The 20,198-nt window shown below is 42.3% G+C and overlaps 1 protein-coding gene across 1 annotated transcript in view; it reads right to left on the bottom strand.

Annotated features, from left to right (window-relative positions):
- Positions 1-3,879, bottom strand: part of Msra (methionine sulfoxide reductase A) — a 216,479-nt gene extending 212,600 nt beyond the window's left edge. The window contains exon 1 of the mRNA XM_023714633.1: positions 3,813-3,879. Within this exon, the coding sequence (XP_023570401.1) occupies positions 3,813-3,879 (67 nt within the window). The remainder of the gene's footprint in view (positions 1-3,812) is intronic.
- Between the last annotated feature and the right edge of the window lie 16,319 nt (positions 3,880-20,198).

Genomic DNA, 20,198 nt, shown 5'->3' with positions numbered 1-20,198 from the left:
ATTGTTACTCTCCTAAAATCTTGTTTTGAGATTTTGTACCATTGTTTTTATTTTTTTTTTCTTTAAAATAAAAATAACTGATGTCAAAAAACAAAAATTAGATCAGTTAAAAAAAAAAACAAAACACTTAGGAGACTGAGGCAGGAGGATGATTGTCAGTTCTAGACCAGCCTGGGTTACAAAGTGAGCTCAAGGTCAGACTGAACTGCACACCAGACCCTATCTCAGAAAGACCAAAAAAAAGTTATATTTAAAAAAGAAAAGGTGATAGAGAAGCTTGGAAATGGGTTCTTGAGGGCCTTAGCTGTTAGACTAAGAAGGAGCTGTCTTCTAAGCAAAAGGATGCTGTAGTGATCCTGTACTGTGAGAAGCATCCTGGTCAGGTCTGTATCTCTCAGAGTGAAGACACCACACTGGCAGAGAGTCCCTCAGCTCCACTCACTGGACTCCATGCACTGCCATCATCTAGGCCAACAACTCTCATCCTTCCAGATTCAGTCCTCTTGGCCCTTGAGGAAAAGGGGCCAGGGAGACTTGGTACAATAGTTTTATTTGAGGGTTTGGGGCTGGTAGTAGTTGAAGCTCTGGTTTACACAAGATCAAGGATTCCTGTGAACATGAATACAGTTGCTTGGGAAGGATACATAAGGTGTGGGCTGTAGCCACAGCTTCCAACCTGGTTTCTCTTGAAACTTGGACTTGTACTCTCATACCATACTATACCCCTAACCCTGAGTGATCTTTCTGAACTTCAAATATAATCCTATCATTCCGATAGATAAAGCATAATTTTCTGTTTTACAGCTAACTCGGTGGGTGACAGTGAACACAGTAGGATTGGTTTGGTGTGAGGAGGAAGCTACGACCTGCTGAGGGCTACCAGTGATGTAGGCAGCACCATCGTATAAATGTCATATTCTACCCCGTAGACCCACATCACCAGGGAGGGAGGGAGAATCTAATCAATAATCACCCAAGACAAAGATCATAATGGCTTGCAGTGACCACAAGCTAATGAGAGGCACAGCTGGGATGAATGCAAGTTTGTAATCTTGCTAAACTCACACTGTTACCTGAAAAGCAACAGTAATTCATTTTAAAAGAAACTAGAGTGAGAAAATAGACAGGGTGGTCTTGGAGCGAGATGCTTTCTCTTCAACTTTTTCCCCACCCAGAACATTCATTCCTGTGGTCCAGACTCAACCCCTGCCTTGACCTTCCAGATCCAGCGTTCACCTTGACTACCACCACAAGATTTTTATCGAACTTATAGTCACTGCTTCCCCAAATATATTTTCTGTTCCAGTACCTAGCCAGACTCCTCTGACATCCAGTTATGCATATATTAGAACTCTTGACATTATCGCCACCAATGAGGATCTGTTTATTTTTCAAAAATAATTTTCTCCATGTACTCCAGCTTTGATAATGTCTATTGCCCTGTATTCCAATTCATTATCTCATCTTCTGCCAAGTCCGTTCTCCTTTTAAGTCCATTCACACTTTTCAGAGCCTGGTTTACAACTTTAGCATTTTTACTTCATCAGTAATGCCCCACCTCTTCTCCTCTTTCACCAGTCTTCTCCCATAAGCCCTTTAATATATTTACAGCGTGTTTCAAGTCCCTCCCTGCTAGCTTCAACATCTGACTTGTCTCTGGGTCTATTTTTTATTCTTTTTTTTTTCTTTAGCCATCAATTACATTTGCTTGTTTCTTCATACAACTGATCATTTTCAATGTATAATAAATACTGTGGTTAATATAACATGAAGACTGGATTTTGCACTTTCTTCTGAAGAATGTTGGGTTTTGACCTAATAATCAACTTAAATACTGGTGGGTCAGCTCAATCCTGAGGAAATGGGGATTCAAATTTCCTAATAGTGGTTTGTTTCAGTTTTTCCTCAGCCCTACGGTGTAGCCCTTTATCCTGGGTTACTCCTAACACACGGCCCTCCTAGAGTTTTGAGGAAAAGCCTAAAGTCTTTACCCAACTCTGTGATGCCAGCACTTGAACTGCAGCTCCCACCTGGAGCAAGGTAGCTGTGGCAGCTCAGCCTCCTAGCAGCAGTTTCTGCTGCTCTCTTTCCTTCCTCACAGTGTCCACACAGGTGGCGAGGCAGCCATGGCTTTGAGGGGACTTTGTACAAGGACTCTGGGCTCTCCCTGGGTTACCTCTTCACTTCTAGAATGCTTTCCTATGATTTCTAGCCACTCTAGCAGCCCCTGCACTGAACCTAGTAAGATAAGTAGTTTCAGGGGAAAGGTCTAAGTTTTTTCTTTTTTTCTCTTCTTTTTCCTCCCCCCTCTCTCTGGGGTGTGTGTGTGTGTGTGTGTGTGTGTGTGTGTGTGTGTGTACTGGGGACTGAATCCAGAGCCATCACACTGAGCTGCATTCCCACCACATTTTTTTTTTTTAAATTTTAAGACAATGTCTTGCTAAGTCACTAAATTACCTGAGCTGGGCTTGAACTTGTGGTACTCTCAGCCTCCCAGAGCCCTGTAACTGCAAGCATTTGCACTCCTTTTGTAAACAGCTGTGAACTGGGAAGTGGCCTTAATGAATAAAGGTGTCAATGTGGTCCTAGCCAAGTTTTCCTCCTTTCCTATAGGGTCACGGTCCCCCAGGCTCTCCCCTGAGAGCAACACCTGGCTGCTCTCTAGGTCTCTCACACAACTGGAAGAAAGGTAAATATCTTATTTAGAGGTAAAATTACTCTCATCTGAAGATGAAGAAGCTTATTCAAGTATAGAACATGGCCACACATAGGATTAAAACCCAAATTTAGCTGATCACAGATATCCAACATCCCTTCCCATTTATGGCTATGGAAGTGTTAAAAGATAAATGATTTACTTCACTGGTAAATTTTCGCCTCATTGTAAGCACAGATTTCCCTCTTTAAACCACATCACAGCATGCCGTGGGCCTGGACTCTGCTCCACACATGAAGACATCCAGCACATGGGAGCTGCGCTGCCGTTCCCTGCGCTGCCGTTCCCTGCAAGGTGAGACCACCTTGTTCATATGAGATGCAGGGCATAAGCAGCATGATAAGCGCTATGGACTCCATGAGTGGCTTCATGCAGCCCACGGTGCTTATCACGCTACACATCAGCTATACAGGCCTCCTGCTCAGCCTTCTCCTGCCCCAAGGCCTCTGCATTCTGTTTAAAAATGCAAATAACATGTATTTCTAAGCAAAGCACTAATAATGCCTAAATATTTTCTATAAAGGATTGTTCTATTTCTAGATAATGCATTGTTTTTACTTATTTTTAAACTAGAAATAAAAACTACATATTTATGATGTATGATGTGTCTTAATGGCTACACTGTGGAATAATTAAGTCAAGCTAATTAACATATCCATCACCTCACATACTTACCATTTTGGTGTGATAAGAACACTTAAAATCAGCCCTTGTGCAATTTTCAGGTATGCAGTATTTTAAATATAGTCTCCATGATAACAGATCTTCTGAAATTACTCTCCTGGTCAGACTGAAATTCTGTAGTCCTTGAACAATGCTCTGACTCTCCCTTTACACCCTTGCCCCAACCACTGATAGTTACCACCGCCCTACCTTCTGCTTCTGTGAGCTGACCCCTTATAAACTCTACATATAAGTGAGGTTGTGCATTATTTGTCTCTCTGCCTGGCTTATGTAAACAAGTAGAACGTTCTTCATGTGGGCACAGAAGACAGGATGCCTCCTTTTTCAAAGCCTCATGGCACTTCCTGTGTACGTGTGCCGCGTTCTCCTCATCCTTCACCCACAGATGGGCACTAGGTGGAGGACACCATACCTTGGCTGGTGCGCACACGAAGGTGCAGAGGGCCCTCTGGAGCAGCAAGTTCACTTCCTGTAGGCATTATTCACAAGAAACTGCTAGATGAAATGACATCCCTGTTTTTAATTTTCTGAGCTGCCTCCATACTGTTTTCCATGATGGCTTTTTGCTAATTTACATGCCCAACAATCTTGGGAACCCTCCCCAACAACTGTCTTCTTTTGACTTTTTAGTAATAGCCAAGAGAATTGGCTATTTAATTAAAGGCACTGTGTGTTCAAGACAAAAGCACTGGACTAGGAGGGAACAGCCCCCCAAATGCCATTCTCTGCTGCTTCCCTGCCATCCTCAACATTCTACCTTTGAGTGATGCTTTTTTAAAATGTGTAATATTATGTCACTCCTCTGCCAAACTCTTCTTCAGATTTCTATAGCAAAGGCCAAAGGCCCCGCAATTATCTATGGTCTTGATCTGACTGCTTCTTAATCTCTGACCTCAGCCGCTCCTCCTCCTCTGCCTATTATATGCCAGCTATACAGGCCTCCTGCTCAGCCTTCTCCTGCCCCAGGGCCTTTGCACTTACATTCCTCCTGCATGTACACTCCCCACAAACTCTGTGACAGCCTCTGACCTTTAGAGATCTTTGTATAAAAGTCACCATTTCATTAGTGCCTTCCCTGACTATCCTATTTTGAATCAAAATCTTAAATCCAGCCTGGCATTTTCTATTTTCTTTCTATGCTTTTCATCCATCAACAGTTAGCACAATTTCACATTCCATGTGCTTTATTTTTTAAAAATAATTTTATTGAGAAACAAATAGCAATGAGACAGTTTCAAAACCAATTACTAGCACAGTTTCAATAATTAATACATTGTATATTGTTGTCTTAGTGGTTATTCATTGTACAAGATGCAGACATGATATCTTTTTTTTTTAATGAAACCAGGGATTGAACTCGGGCCCTTGTGTTTGCCAGGGAAGCATTTACTCCACTGAGCCATCTCCCTGGCCCCTATGATATCTTAATTGTGTCCACAAACACTATTATAATAAATCTCTCTATTCACTGAATTAAGAGAATGCAGCTGTATATTTATCCTATTCTGAATATACACATACAAAATGGTCTTTCATTTGTATCCCCCTTTTTTGTTTAGTTTTGTCCAAGAATGATGTTACATTGTCATTTAAATAGGTATGTGAATCAGCAAAATATTCTAATATAGTCCAGTAGTCCATAATAGTAGTGGGTTTTCTGTAAGACTGGCAATGTTATAAGTTGTTGACTTGAGCATTTTACAGCTTAGCATATTAATATGGATTTATTTTTTATACTTTGTTTTTATACTTTTCTGCTGGATGGTTAAGACCAACATAAAGCAAGACCTATATAACAAGAAATGTAGCTTTTGTATCTGATAAGGTCAGTCAAATCCCCTCAGGATTTACCCTGAAACCCTGTACCACAGTTTGTAGATCCTTTGTCAGTGTCAGCCATGTGGATGAGTCACAGCCATTGCTTGACCAATTTGCTCTCTGTGAAAGCCTGAGAGAATGTTTTCTCTCCATGTGACTCTCCTTAGGCACACTAAATCATCGATCACTTTCCTCTGTGGACCCATAATCTCCTTGATCAGAAAATTTGGGACACAACTGAGTTACATGATGTTATAGTACAGGTTCTCCTGTGTCCTGAGTTTGCAGACCAAACATTAGAGAATAAGAAAGGCTGCAAGGACAGCCAACATTTTGGCCCTAGCCTTTCAAGGTCAGTGAAGAGTCAGGACATAGGAGAGCCATGTGCTTTACACACTTATCTCACTTCTGGTTCCACCCTACTACAGTGTAAGCTCCTTGAGGTGTGAGACTATTTTTCTGGTTGTCATCTGCTTAAATAAACAAACTGATGAATAAGCAAATAAATAATCTAAATATTCAGCCTTGTTCTTTTCACCAGCTAGTAGCCTGGCTATAGAAAAATCATTTAACCTCTCCGAACCTCACTTTTCTCACATCAGAGTTAATTGCAAAGAACAAATGAAATCACACACATATAAAAGCTAACTGCTGCACGAACAAAATGTTTTATAATGTGGTCACTGACAAGCAGACACATGAGTGGAAAAGTCAGTTGGAGGTGGTGATGTTGGTTTATACCTCTGTCATCACAAAGTAGATTACAAATGTCCTACACGAGAGAAGAAATAAGAACACAAATTTAATAGAGTTATTAAAGCATTCAGAGCCATTGAAAAGCTATTGTCATTCAGCTGGTGCCACTGCCCAGTTGTTTACCATGTGTCACTGCAGTCCTGGGTGCTGGCACCAAGATTAAAGCACAGGTCACCCACTTGAGAACCCAACCCTTGCCTTTTGCATGTGGGAAAGCAAGGCTGAATGTGGATCCACACTGCTGGCCTGCTCCAGCTTGTGGTCACTGCACTACATATCTGCTGCACAGCTGCAACACGAAGCCAGTCTTCAGGTCCACAGCCTGAGCAAGGTCTGCACCCTTCAGCCAACAGCTCACCTGCCCCACGCCTCTAGTCTCAGCATATTCCTGCAGTCTGCTAGGTGTCCCTCAATGTCCCTTACAAGGTGAATACAAAGCCTCCCATTCTGCCTGGTATCTTGTTTTCAGTGCCACCTCAACCAAGGTGATAGGCCAAGGAAAGGGAGCTCTGGCAAGAAGAATGGTAAGAAGTGCCTACCAAGTATTAATAAGTGAATGTGAGATGAGAGATCAAAGCAGACGCCTCTCCAACCCCAAAACATCTTTAGCCATGCTGATAAGTGACAAATGATGGACAAGAAGAAATGTAAGAAAGCTCATCATACACAAAAACAGAATGTCAAGGCATCTTATAGGGGTCAAAAAAAAAAAGAAAAGAAAAGATGGGCTGGGGAGATAGCTCAGTGGTCTAAGCACCTGCCTGGTAAGCTTAAGGACCCATGTTTGATTCCCAGTACTGCATGCTGTGCCACTGTGCCAGCCACTGAGACTGAGAGTGGTGGTGTACAGCTATAATCCCAGTGCTGGGGAGGCTGAGACAAGAGGATCACTACAAATTTAAGCTGTGTAGTGAGGCCCTGTACCAAATAAATAAATGAAAAAAAATTTTAGAAAGACATTTCTTTAGCCACAAATGGAACAACCCCAATGCCTGAGGAGGGTTGGCTCCACAGGCCACACCTGCATATGATTCCACGCTTGCAAATGTATTTTTTTAATTCATCCATGATAAGGTCTGCAGTGGGATGTCATTAATTCTTCCCATTCTGTCCTGAGAGTCTGAAATCCTGAAAGGACAAGTGATGGAATCTACTCCAACAGGACATCCACCAGCAAGTACCACTGCTCCTGCCAGTGGCAGGGGCCTCAGCACAGAGCATGGTCAAGGTCCACTACCACCCCTGGTCTAGGTCCTGAGATGCTGATGTGACCCAGGATGATAAACACTTAGCATCTGTATAATGACTTCTAGCACTTTTGGGTGTGCTGACATCCCTGAACAAGAATACAGGAAAAGACCACGGGTCCTGTCAGTGTTCTTCACGTCACTTAGGCCTCAGCTGTGGCCTGCTTCTAGCTCAGATTAAAACTACTGCTTCAACTGAATCCCACTCCCCAGGGCTTCACTGACATCTCCATTTCCTCCTGAAAAAGTGAGACAGCCACTGTTTTATTTTGGCTGAGAAAAATAACTCTGAGCCTGGCATGATAGTGCATATATGTAATCTTTCCAGTATGAGAAGCTAAGGCAGGAAGACTGTAGGTTTGAACACAGCCCGAGGAATATACTAACTTAGGCACTATCCCAAAATAAAAAGTAGGGCCCGGGGAGATAGCTCAGTAGAATAAGTGCTTGACTGGCAAGCGGAGGGTCCTGAGTTCAATCCCTGGTACCACAAAAAAATAGAAATAAAGATAAAAATAGGAAAAGCCTGGGGTTGTAGCTCAGTGTGAAAGGCCTAGCTTAAATCCCCAGTGCCATAAGAAGATGAAAGAAAGAAAGAAAGAAAGAAAGAAAGAAAGAAAGAAAGAAAGAAAGCTTCTACTGAATTATTTTATTTTTACTACCTAATTTATACACAGTGTCATTCCACATGAAAAACTGAGGACAACTTGTAAACATACATGCATACATACATCTATGTATGAGATTAAAAAATAAGTGGGTCAGTAAAGAATTCCCACTCGCGGAATTTGGCAGGGATAACTGTGGGAAGCTTTACCAACACCATCTGTGAAACTGAACTATGGAAAATGCACTCTGATATGTGTGTCTCCCGTGCCCTCAGACTCTTTAGCCATATGAAGTCAAAGAATGCAAAAGCGCGCCCAGGGAAAGGCCAGCTGCGGGTCTGCACTGTGGGCAGCATTCACCAGGCGGCTTTGGAATTTCCCGGCCGCTTGCCCTTTTCACCAGTTCAGTATCTTAAAAGCATTCGTCATCTAGGAAAACCTCCAGCCTAGAGGCTGTCTTGGGAGTTGGTTCTAATCCTGGGCCATGGAGAGTCAGAAGGACTCATGTCCTCTGGTCACAAGATCTGGGGCAGAAACAGAGCACCCACACTCTGCCACCTGAGCCATGCTACTTCTGTATTCACACTAGTCAGCTGGGGTGATCTGTGTGTTGTAGTGTGCACAACTGTCTGAACAAATGGCATGTCAAGGGAAACTGTCACCTAAGCTAATGAGAGTGGCTCCCACAATTTGTGAAATGACTGAATGGAAGCAGCTCTCTATATATTCCGTTTCCTCATACTATGCATGTCACCCATGCTCAGACCCACAGAGCAACAGAGCAGACTCAGTGACACGAAGCATTTATCCTGCTTTAGTGGTCAGACTTGTCTCTGATGACCACATCAGTCATAAAGGAAAGTTTCTTTTTTGTAGCAGATTCATAAATAAAGGGAAATGCTAGTACTAGAATACAGTCGCACTCAGTATGCATGGGAAATTGGTCCTAGCCCCCTTCCAGCCCCGAAGACACCAAAGCCTGAAATTGCTCGGGTGCCTGATGTAAAATGGTGTGGTATTTGCTCGTGGCCTATGCTCCCCTCCCATGTACTTCTAAATCATCACTGGTTACTCATAATACGTAACACACTGCAAATGCTATGTCAATACACATTCACCATGCTGTACTATTTAGAGAATGACAAGAAACAATGGCTGTTCATGTTCAGCAGAAAAAAGAATCTTTTAAAAATAACCTCCAATCTGACTTTGGTTGGACCCATAGAAGTAGAACTCCAGATACAGACAGCCAACCATATCTCAAAATTCCCAGTAAAAAAATAGATCAGGTAAGGATTAATGAGGGCTGTTCCTTCACCAAAAGAGAAAGAACCAGTCATTTAATGCCTCCCAAGTGACTTACACAGCTCCACACATGGTTCTGATAAGGCCTCTTACTCCCAGTTAGAGGAAAATGCTGACAACAGAAGAACAGGACCATTCACTTCAGACTAAGAGAAAAAATTGAAAGGAAAAGAGAGAGATAAGTGAAGTTACAGATTAAAAGAACCTAAATAAAATAACTAATTGTAATGGAAAGACAGGTAAAAACTGCCTCACAAATATGAGACCACACAGAAATATAGACTCAGTAGACAGATAATATTACTATGGGTATTAAAAAGAGTTTAGGTACCAAAAAAAAATCATTCTTATAGCGATGCCTTTCAAAGGTACATACAAAAATACCCATGGGTAAGCTGGTGTGGCAGCTGAAGTTGGCTTCTGAGTAAGTGGGGGTAAAGGCAAGGGAGCAGAAGCACGGATGAGGTGCAGGACGCTGTGACCAACACTGCAGAGGCTGAGTGACAGTCTCTCTGCATTCGCATACACACTTCAACTGTTCCACAATAAAGATGTTTTTAAAAAAAAGTTTTAACTCACTGAGAGAATTAGAGAGAAAAATCTCCTAAAAGCTATCTGGCCCATCGATTGCTTTAGATACAACACAACAAGGTGGCTGAGTGCAGCTCAGCAGAGGAGTGTGGTGGCACCAGCAAGGGGGCACGGATGAACCATCCTGCTGGATGTCCTGTACCCAGAGCACACATGACACACTCTTGCTGTGCCTTTCAAGCGTGGTGGCAGCAAGGCTGTTGACAGCCTTGCACGCACTGTCCTATCCTCAGCACCCTGAACCAAGATTTCTTTCTGGTCCTACAGTCAGGAATTTTTAAGATACCCCCACCCCTGCTGCCACATGTATGTTCTCAGGATTGAGTAAAACTGAAATGTATCACCACTCTTCACTCGTCAGATACTACAAACTAAATAAATACACAATAACAAAACAACCAGAGTTAACAAAATTGTGGAAAAATTTACACCCTTGTGCTTTGGTTGGTGGGAATGTAAAAGTGCAACTATGCTGGGAAATGGCCTGGGTTGGTTCTCAAAACAGTAAACACAGAATCCCTGCAGGCTCTAGCAGTTCCACTCCTGGGCAAACTCACCAAAAAATTTAAGTGAAGGGCTACAAGAGATATTTGTATTCTTGTGTTCATAGCAGCCAAAAGGAAGAGACAACCCAAGTGCCTGTCAGGGCATGAACAGATAAGCAAAAGGCTATCTACATACACTGTAGAATAGTACTAGCTGTAAAAAGGAAGAAAATTCTAACCTACACTGAGTGTGGATGAACTGCAAAGACACTGTGCTGTGTGAAATAAGCCAGAGCCATAAAAATATTGAGTGATCCCACTTACAGGCACTCCTTAAGCGTAGTTAAATCCACACGGGTGGAAAGGAGAGTGGGGAAAGAGGAAATGGAGACGGAGTACGAGCATAGGTTCAGCCTGGGAAGAAGAAAACCATTTTGGGGATTTAAAGTGATGATGACTGCACTACAATGTGAATATACTTAATGCCATCAAACTGCAGGCTTAAAAATGATTAAAATAGTAAATTTTATATTATGTATATTTTACCACAATGAAAAATAAACTCAGTCATACCACTAACTGATCTTTCTTCATGCTGTTGCTAGGAAACACAGAGCCAAATTTGTACTCAACTTTTATAAATTATATAGGATTACTGAATGTACTCTTTGTATATTTCCTTTTACTTATTTTGCTTTGGTCTGATATTTACTGAATTCTAATGTTTCTTTGAAATGCTTTATACATGCATTTTGATTTTCCTTTAACCACTTTTTTCCTTTAACCAGTTGTATAACAAGACCCAAGATAGAGTTGGGAGAACAAGACCAAGAGACTGTTTTATATCATGTGTTGCTCCATATTGCTCTGTGTTTTTCCTTAAAATGCTTCTTGAATCAAACTAAATAACAAGGAATCTTTCTAAAAGATTTTGCTTTCCACATCCATGTTTCTCTTCCTTTTAAAAGCTAACAGAAGCTGGGGAGAAAGCTCAGAGGTCTAAGCGCCTGCCTGGTGAGAGTGAGGAACCGAGTTTGATCCCCGGTACCGCAGGATGTGCAGGCACCAGAACCCTGGTGTGTCGTGCTGGCTGAAGCCAGGTGTGGTGGTGCACACCTGTAATCCCAGCGCTGGGGAGGCTGAGGCAGGAGGATCACTGTGAGTGTGAACTACGTAGTGAGACCCTATACCAAATGAATAAAAATAAAATTTTTTAAAAAGCTAACAGAAAACATAAAAATAGAATTTATTTTTTTCTCCTATACATTCTATTCAGTGTATTTTTCAAAACTTAAAAAGAAATCAGTCAAGTAGGTAGACTGTACATTAGAGCTGATGATGGAAAGACTAACCAAAATTGGCCAACTTCATAGTTGAGGTCAAAAGAGAATTGTGGGTATTTCTGAAGTGCTCTACAATGACCTGGAAGGAATCCCGTGTGATGTAGGCTTGTGGGGAGCAGCTACAGGAAAAACTGCTGGCAGGACTTAGTCTCCACGCATGCTCTGTGCCAACTCCAGAATCCCAAAGTCAAGGCACTGCGTGGCATTATAAAGGAGAGGTGCCCAGTTCAAGGGGGGCTGACTAATGTTGGGGTCCCTCTTCCAGGGCATTGTCTCCAGATGGCCTGACTGGGGTCGCCAATTGCCCACCAAGCAGTCCCCTGCACAGGGGGCTCCTGCTGAAAGCCTTGACCCATTCTCTCCAGACTCTGACCCAGCCTCATGGACATGTGGTCTTCCTCTACTTCACAGACAAGGGGTGGCTATAGAGGAGGCAAGAAACTGGTCCTACATTACATCAAGGTTTCTCTGACTCCAGGGACCTATGTGAATTTTCAGTTCTTTATAGACTTCACAACTTTTTGTGGAGGGCTTAATTTCTGGTTCTTATTTACACCTCAAATGGTTGAGGTTTATGGATAAATGATCTCCAAATAAATAAAGTGGTACTTTGTTAAATATTACTTAACTTACACCTGCCCATAACAAGTTCAAGTCAATGCTTCAAGCACTGAAAATCCCCAACCAATTTCCATCTTCCATACTTTAAATCCATTCCACACTGCCCTCCCCACCTGCAGAAGAGACCATTTAGTGCTCTGCTCTGCACTGCTCTGGATCCACACAAAACAAGGGGGGAACCACCCCCAGCTGCGGCACCCACACCAGAGGGATTTTCAATACATGTTTTCAAAGGTCTCTTTCTCTTCCCTATATAACTAACCTCCTGACACCAGAGATGAAAATGAAAGAGATTTTTACACACAAAGAAGGTATATAAAATGTGCCTAAATTATGTCTCTGATGACCAGCTACTGTCCCTCAGAGGCACATCACAATCCTGTAAGAGGCTGTTTCTGTTTCTCCAAGTGCCTCACCATTTTGTAAGTTTGCACCAGTTAGCAGCCTGCTGTTCTAACAGACTGTGACTCTAGGTTGCTTGGTTAATTACAAACACATTTCAGAGTCATTCTTCCTGGTCTTTTTTCCTGAATGAGTGACTGCCACTTCTCAACTTACAGAACAGGCTTCAGTAGCTTTCAGTCAAGGTTCAGGGAAAAATATGCCACACCGGGATTCAATTATTTACCAACATAATGTTGGATGCGAGCCAATGAGACACCAATATATTTTCCTTTGAAGTCTGACATATTGCCTGCTGCTTCCAAGGCTGCTTTCTTGGCTGGCAGACAACTGGGGCTGTTTCAAAAATCACCTCTAGTTCAAGTCAAGGAAGAAACTGTTCTTGTGACCAGTCCATCTTACAGACATTGACCTCACTGAAGTGGTAATGGTGAGTTCCTTACCCCCAAGGGCATTGTGCCTGGGGGTACAATGAAAATCCCCAACCAATTATTATATTGACTGCAACTGGCCCCATCAGCCATCAGACCTTCCATGTCCCTGGGCCACCAGCGGCAGTGAGTGATGAAGGTAATGGGCTTCTGCTCTATAGAAGGCACAAGAGAACCTAACACAGATCACAGGTTTCTCCATCGCAGTGTTACTGTCAGGACATTGGGAGCCTAAACACCCAAAAGGGAATTCACAGAGCCCTTTTGCTAGGCATCAGTCTCTGAACATTAGGGTAGGGTTTTGTTTGTTTGTTGTTGTTTTGTTTTTGTTTTTGTTTTTTCAGAATCTTAGCTTTCACCAAACAACATGGAAGTTTTTATTTTTTTTGTTTCTTAGAACCAGGATAGAACCCAGGGCTTCATGTATGCCAAGCAAGTGCTCTATCATGGGCTGCAGCCCCTGGATATGAATTTCTAATGATGAGCCAAAAGGAGTCTAAATGAGCTTTACTGTTTGCTTGCTTGCTTGCTTTTTGTTTTTAAGAAAAGTCTTGACATTCCATCACATAGTAAAATCTCAGTAAATGAGAGGAAGTAACTTTAAGTTAACTTTAACTTAAACTTGTTCCTTTAACTTAACTTTAACTTAAGTTACTTTCAGTAACTTTAACTCCATTTCTCCATTGGTTAGGATCGACGTTTCTTCTCTTCTTGAGAGGCAAATGAGCTAGGTTTTATAAATATGAACGAACTTTTAATTTGAAGTCATTCAATATTTACTGGGTAAAATCTATGAAGTTAGCTTAACTATGTGTCAGTGCTATATTACAACTACCAAAGCCTATGGCATTATAAGTTTTTGTTCATTTACTTCATTTTATATATCTTACTTCATATTTTTTTCAATTTCTACTTCACTCAATGTGTCTTTATTACTCTTGGTGTAACACACACTCTCATTATAAGGCAACATTATATTGCAGCGGCCTGAATCCCTCCAGGTACATACCTCATCATTTCAACACAATTCTTAATAGTACCTTTCTAGTACCCTGGTTTGGATGACAAATTTATGTTCTAGCTCTAAATGCTTTATCTTACTTTGTAAAATTGTGCTAAAAACCCCATGTTCAAGATTGAAATCCTCTGCCCCTCACTTTCTACTTTTCTCTGTTAAGAAGCTTTTATTTTTAACTTGAAATGATTGGTCCTCTTGACTGTGAAGTATCTTTAATAAAATGAGTAGCTGCTCTGTGCTGAGGAGCCCTCTCCCCAGGGAGGCTACAGCCTGGCTCTCTTCATGCACAGAGTGGCCCACTGCCAACCAATGTCACCTTCATTAAGATATTGGAAGCCACAGAGCACCTTTCTAAGACAGGCACAGCATGTTGGCAAAAGATATATGGGAGAAAGCATCTCCTCTGCTTGACCGTATTTCTTTAATCCTTGGTGCCTCAGTTTGTCTGCCTACAAAAGAACACAGTGGTGCCCACTTCACAAGGCAGATGTGAGGATTAAAGGGATGATGGCCAGAGAGTACTCTGAGCCACTAGGAGCACAGACATTAGGCAACTGTTAAATGTCCAGTTTCCCTTTCCAGCTTGTGAGGAAAGGGCCCCTGCTGACTTGAAAGGGAGCATCACAGGCAGACAGGCAGGGCCCACCAGGAGAAAGGCCCATGGCCTTCATTAGCATTATGCCCACCAGCAGCCCAGGAAAAGAGCAACAAAGGGACTGAAGAACTCAAGGCTGAAAAACAGGGGCCTGTAAAAGAGTTCACTAAGGGACTACAAAAGAAAGCCTGAAAGAACTGAAATGTCTTGAGCTAAAAATATTCTGTAAAGACTATATGCCCGGAACTGTTTTTAAGGAACTATCTATATATTCTCTGATCACTTCATATAATAGGACATTCGGGTACCATCACCCTGGAATGTGCCTTGATCCCTCACATTCTGTCCTTCCTTATATCCTGCACTCCATCTGAGAGCCTAATGGCAGATCCACGTCACCAGCAAAGTAGATTAAATCTAAAAGTTCTATTTAGACAGCACTCTATTAGGTACACCAAAATAATTAACCACTAGATAAGGAAATTGTAATTAGTGATACTATTTTCACATAAAATATCAAGGCCTCCAAGGTGGAGGGCCTCTGCACTAGTACAAGGTACCATCAAGGCTTTGGTTAATGCACGATAAAGGAGATGTAAGACATCTGTATGTTCACATTTGCTCCTAAAGTCAGAAGGGGAAATGATAAGAGGAGACATTGCTCCCAGCAGCATTTTCCAGGCAAAAGCTGCATCTCAAGAGTCTCTCAGAGCACTCTCAGATGCATAGGAGTTGATAAACCAGTTTGCTAAATTGGCTTGGCTGGATATCATGCTTTGTATATACAGCCAACTGAAAGGTATCTCTGAATCTACAAGGCCCTCCCAGAGTTCCTTAAACTCATGCATAGAGAAGAAACATTAGAAAAGAACATGGGTTCTGAGATCAAACTCTAGCTTCACTGGCTGAGAGTCCCTGGATAATTCAGATGAGCACTCTGAGAACAGGATTATGCAAGCTCCTTAGCCTTCCCAGGTGCTGGCAGGAGGAAGTGTTCATACAGCTCAAAGGGTCTTAGTTTGACCTTTATGTGCCCAGCATGACAGACCCTTCCCCAAAAGTTATCTACTCCCTCATTCCACTGGAGACCAGATGGACAAGTGACATAAAAAGGACAGTTCTGGAAACATTAATAGGAAACACTTTCATATCTTTAGCCAACCTTAATTTATGCATCTAAAAGATCCAAACTGAAATTCTAGAGAAAGACTTCTTCACTTTATGATCTGTATAATTCTACCCTCTATATGCTGTTAAATTTGGATGAACTCAACATGTGACTCAGGTCATCTCAAGCCACACGTTGACCATGCCCAGAGGCCTTCCCAAGGCTGTCTCTGCCCACCCCACCTTGGCTTCCTAGTAGAGAGAAGGCAGAGCAAAGGCCAGGCTGGAAAAGGCCCAGCACTCACCAACAGTCTTTTCTCCAGAATACAGAGGCCTTGGAAGGGAAACTTGTCTATCAAAGTCAAACCATGCAGGCCTTTAGTTAGGAATTTTAGTGAGCCTCTATTAGCCAACTTGGTGATCAGGAAAAAAAAAAAAAAAAAAAAAAAAAACCTGCCACAAAGGTTTATTCTATGGTATTTCCAGTTTCCAATCAAAATTGGTTTCCAGTTGTATTGCCAAACAATGACATGAGCCCATCTGGTGCAGAGTCTGCCCTCCATGACTGAAGTTTCTGCCAATACCACAGTGGAAGGAGGGCACAGGGGATCAGTATCAACTGACACTTCCTGACAAGACAGGGAACTTATTTCTTAATGTCTTGTGTTGGAAAATCTGAAAAAAATAAGTCTTTGGATGTTGACATGTGGGGCATTTTTGTCCCATGGTAACCAAACTGCAGGACAGGAAAGTGAATAAATCAGTTATTTTAGCACACATTTTAGGGTACTCATGATGCCTTCTACAAAATAAAATTATTCATTTAAATTTCTGAGCATAGTGACTTCTAATCATTAACTAGAATATTTAAAAAGGCAATAGCTCATCCAGAGCAACATTTGCCACATCAGGCAGATCAGGCTCCTGTTTCTTAACCCTCCAACAATTCAGCCTCACCAATAACTACATCAGCTCCATCAGGATGGAGAGAAGGTACTCATTTAGGATCTGGCTTGTTCTAAGGCAATCTGGAGGGCAGGCACAGTCAGAGTTTCCAAGCTTCTCCTTCCCCCTGGAGACCATCCTCAAGGCCCCATAAGATAAGACTAGAGAATCTGTGAACCAGTGGGCCTCAGATTCTAGGATGGAACAAATAACAGAACATGTCTAAAGGCAGGGGGAAATAAAACAGAGACAGTAGAATTTCCTCCTGTCCATTGGGGAGGACATTGCCAGAGAAAGGAGAGCCACAAAACAAACCGACATGAGGAAGAAAAAGAAGATACAGATGCAGAGACATTTGGAAGAAAGTCCAGGAGTAAGGACACATAGACCTGGAATTTCTATTTTCAGTGGTAAGGATGTAGAACCCAAGGCCCTACACATGCTAGGGAGGTGCTCTACCACTGAACTACATCCCTGGCCCTAGAAGGATTTCTTCACCAATGATTTTAGAATTTAACTGGAAAATTCTGCTCAATCTTATACTTGTGCATCTTAGGTATACAACCAGAAAGTGGACTTTGTCCTACTTAAAATATTTCAATTAATGTTTTCTCCTAAGGAATGTGCTCAGTTGATGATGAAGAAGTTCATCTAATTAGATTGATAATTGTGGAAAAATAACTCAAAACTACTTGCTTGAGTCCCAGACTTTTAAAGTTCTACATCAAAGAGAAAACAAAAAACTCCCCTTAGCAAAGAAAAACCTCAAGCCCTACATTAGTAGGTTAATTCACAGTGTGGACAAAATAAATAGCAAATACACAGTTTGATATTTGGGTTGTCAATGTGGGAAAAGAAAGCACACTAAAATCTATAGAATAAGATCCCAATCCCAGAAATTACTAAGAGCACGATAGTTTTCTTGGCTGTAATGACTTGTAAATATCTAGAGGAGCCCAGATTTTGAAGTCCTGAGGACACTTGCTAAAACTAAGAAAGTTGGCAGTAGGCTTGCACACAATTTGGGTTTTCTTTCAGAGTTGATATCTTACCAAATACAGCCATCTGTGTTCCCTCTGGGAAAGGTTCAACTGTTCTGTTGCCATTGACATGATGTTTGGCTAGAAAAAGAAAGAAAGAAAGAAATGCAAGTTTAACTGTAAAGCTCTACACACATACTAACACATGTCATTAAATGTGTCAATGTGCCTATTTCTTATTTTGAGTTAGAAATGCACCATAGAGCACTACCCTAAGTTTGGATGATCTGATTTTTAATCTCAGTTACAGGGAACAGATCCTCTAGTTCAGGTATATTGTTTTGCAAATAGCCCAAGCTCCTCTTGGATGCACAGCCCATAAGCCAGGGGTCCCCACTACACCAGGAGATCCTAGCACAATAAAAGGAGCTCCAACTTCCAGGATAAATGGGTAGCTTCCCCCTGACCACTCTCACCATCAATCAGAACACTGGCTCAACTGGATTTAAAAGGAGCAGTAGAAGAATGCTTCAATAAACACAGCAGACACCACAATTCAAGTACCATTCTTAGAAACCAAAGACAGTCACCCTCTTAAGGACCAGATGGCTAAACCTGCACTTCCCAGGGTCCCATTGTCTCCCAGGTCACCACCATCAGCACATTCTTGCCCCGGTGCATATTAAGGACTGCCCAGTTTAGGATTTTTTAGCATTAACATGTTCTCATGCCCCTCAACTTGGTACAGAGAACTGGCATGTGCAAGTCCTAGGAGTCCTTTAGTCATGTCCTGGGAAAGTTCTAAATATGAGCACTTATGTAGGAAATATGTGAGGGGAACAGCCAGAAAGCTTCGTCCCAAGTCATGGAGCAAAGATGTTATGGTTTAATAGTCACATTAGCTTTGCTGAGGTCAGGCACACAGAGAGATATACAGAGTACCAAAGGGCTGTCCCAAAGGTTATCAGGGGAGTATGGCACAGCTTCTGCCTCCAAGGACAGTACAACTACCTTCAAGAGACAAGCATTTCAAAGAAATAACAGAAAACCCACTTTGGGTGCAGACAGAGGGCACTAGAGGTGTCCGCAGCAAAAGGGCACAAGGTAGGGCATGGGAGTACAGAGAAACATGGGAAAGCTGCCCCATGGAGTCCTGACAATGATGCAGTGTACACCTGAGGGTGAGGACGCACATACGTGAGGGCTGGAGGACCTTCCTGCCCAGATGGCAGCATGGCCTCAGGGCTGCAGGGGGCTGACACTGAAGAGCAATGAGAATAAATGATGAGCAAAGTCTGGGACCACATCACAGGAGACCTTTCACCCCCTTCCAGCTACACAGGACCCCTCAGCAGCCTGTGTAGTGCCCAGCAAGTGTGGAGGAACCCAGAGGCTTGCGCTAGTGACTTACAGGTTCCCACTGGTTAATATGTCACTGTGGCATTATTCCAGTAACAGGAAGACTGGGAGAGGAAAGGCATCACCCCAGGCTCAGTGTGCAATTTGGTAGGCTCAAAAGCATTACTGTGGCCCTCGAGTCATAAGGCACAGCCCCAGGTGGTCCAGTGCTCCCTGATATAGTGAGGCCCACTACCTACTGAGTGCCAAGAGATTCCCTGAGCTGCCCGCAGGGGGAAAATCTGCCCCACACTTTGCCCCCATAGCAAGTACCAGCCGCTTTGCCCATGTCTAGGGTCAGAAGCCTGTCCAACCTCTTTAATGCACTAACCCCACTTGAAAGAATTTAACCTGAGGGATAATACAGAAGGAAAAGAGGGACACACATAAAAATGTTAAGGTCTTGCAGTAATGAAATCTTAAACTTAACTAAATGCTTAGAAAATTACAGTTCTTGATTTATCAAATGAACAGAACACTGCAATATATTTCAAATACCACACAGAGAGATATATAGAAAGATAAACAAATAACTGGGATAGTAGTGACAGGAAACAATTCTATTGCATCTTTTATGGAGACTACCATGAAACACTGAAATGTGAATGTTATAAGACTGGAAAAGAAACATCCAAAAATAAAAACAAGGACATTAGACAAGACATTTATTTTTATTCATTTCTGTTGTCATTGCTAGAATTCTTATTAGTCTACAGTGAAAATATGACTAAATTTTAAAAATCAACAAAACCATAGATTGGCACATTTTTTCCCTTAGTACTACAGCTGTTTCCCAGGCTTATACACAGTGGCGTGAAACACACCATATTATGATAAACGTGCAGCCCTGCTGACATCTCCCTGGGGCCAGCTCGACAACACCGGAGAGGCCTCATTGCCAGCCTCTTCCCGCATCCCAAGTTTGGAAACAGGGTCGCCATGCTCTTCCTTTCCAGTCATCCTTTCCCTTCCCTATACTTCATGACTCACAACTAATCTGCCCCCAAATATATCTAATTTTCATCTCCTACACATCTGGAGAGCCCCCCACTCCTTCTCTTCACTATCCAGTCCTCCCTGCCCCAACTAGCCTGACCTTCTTGTTTAGACTCCTACAACAGCCTTGCAAACCTTCTAGACTCCTTTCT

Source organism: Octodon degus, unplaced genomic scaffold (assembly GCF_000260255.1).
Source record: "Octodon degus isolate 3935 unplaced genomic scaffold, OctDeg1.0 scaffold00036, whole genome shotgun sequence".
NCBI classification, from domain to species: Eukaryota; Metazoa; Chordata; class Mammalia; order Rodentia; family Octodontidae; genus Octodon; species Octodon degus.
Note: the sequence above shows the minus strand (reverse complement) of the source record. Positions and strands in the feature narration are given on the sequence as shown.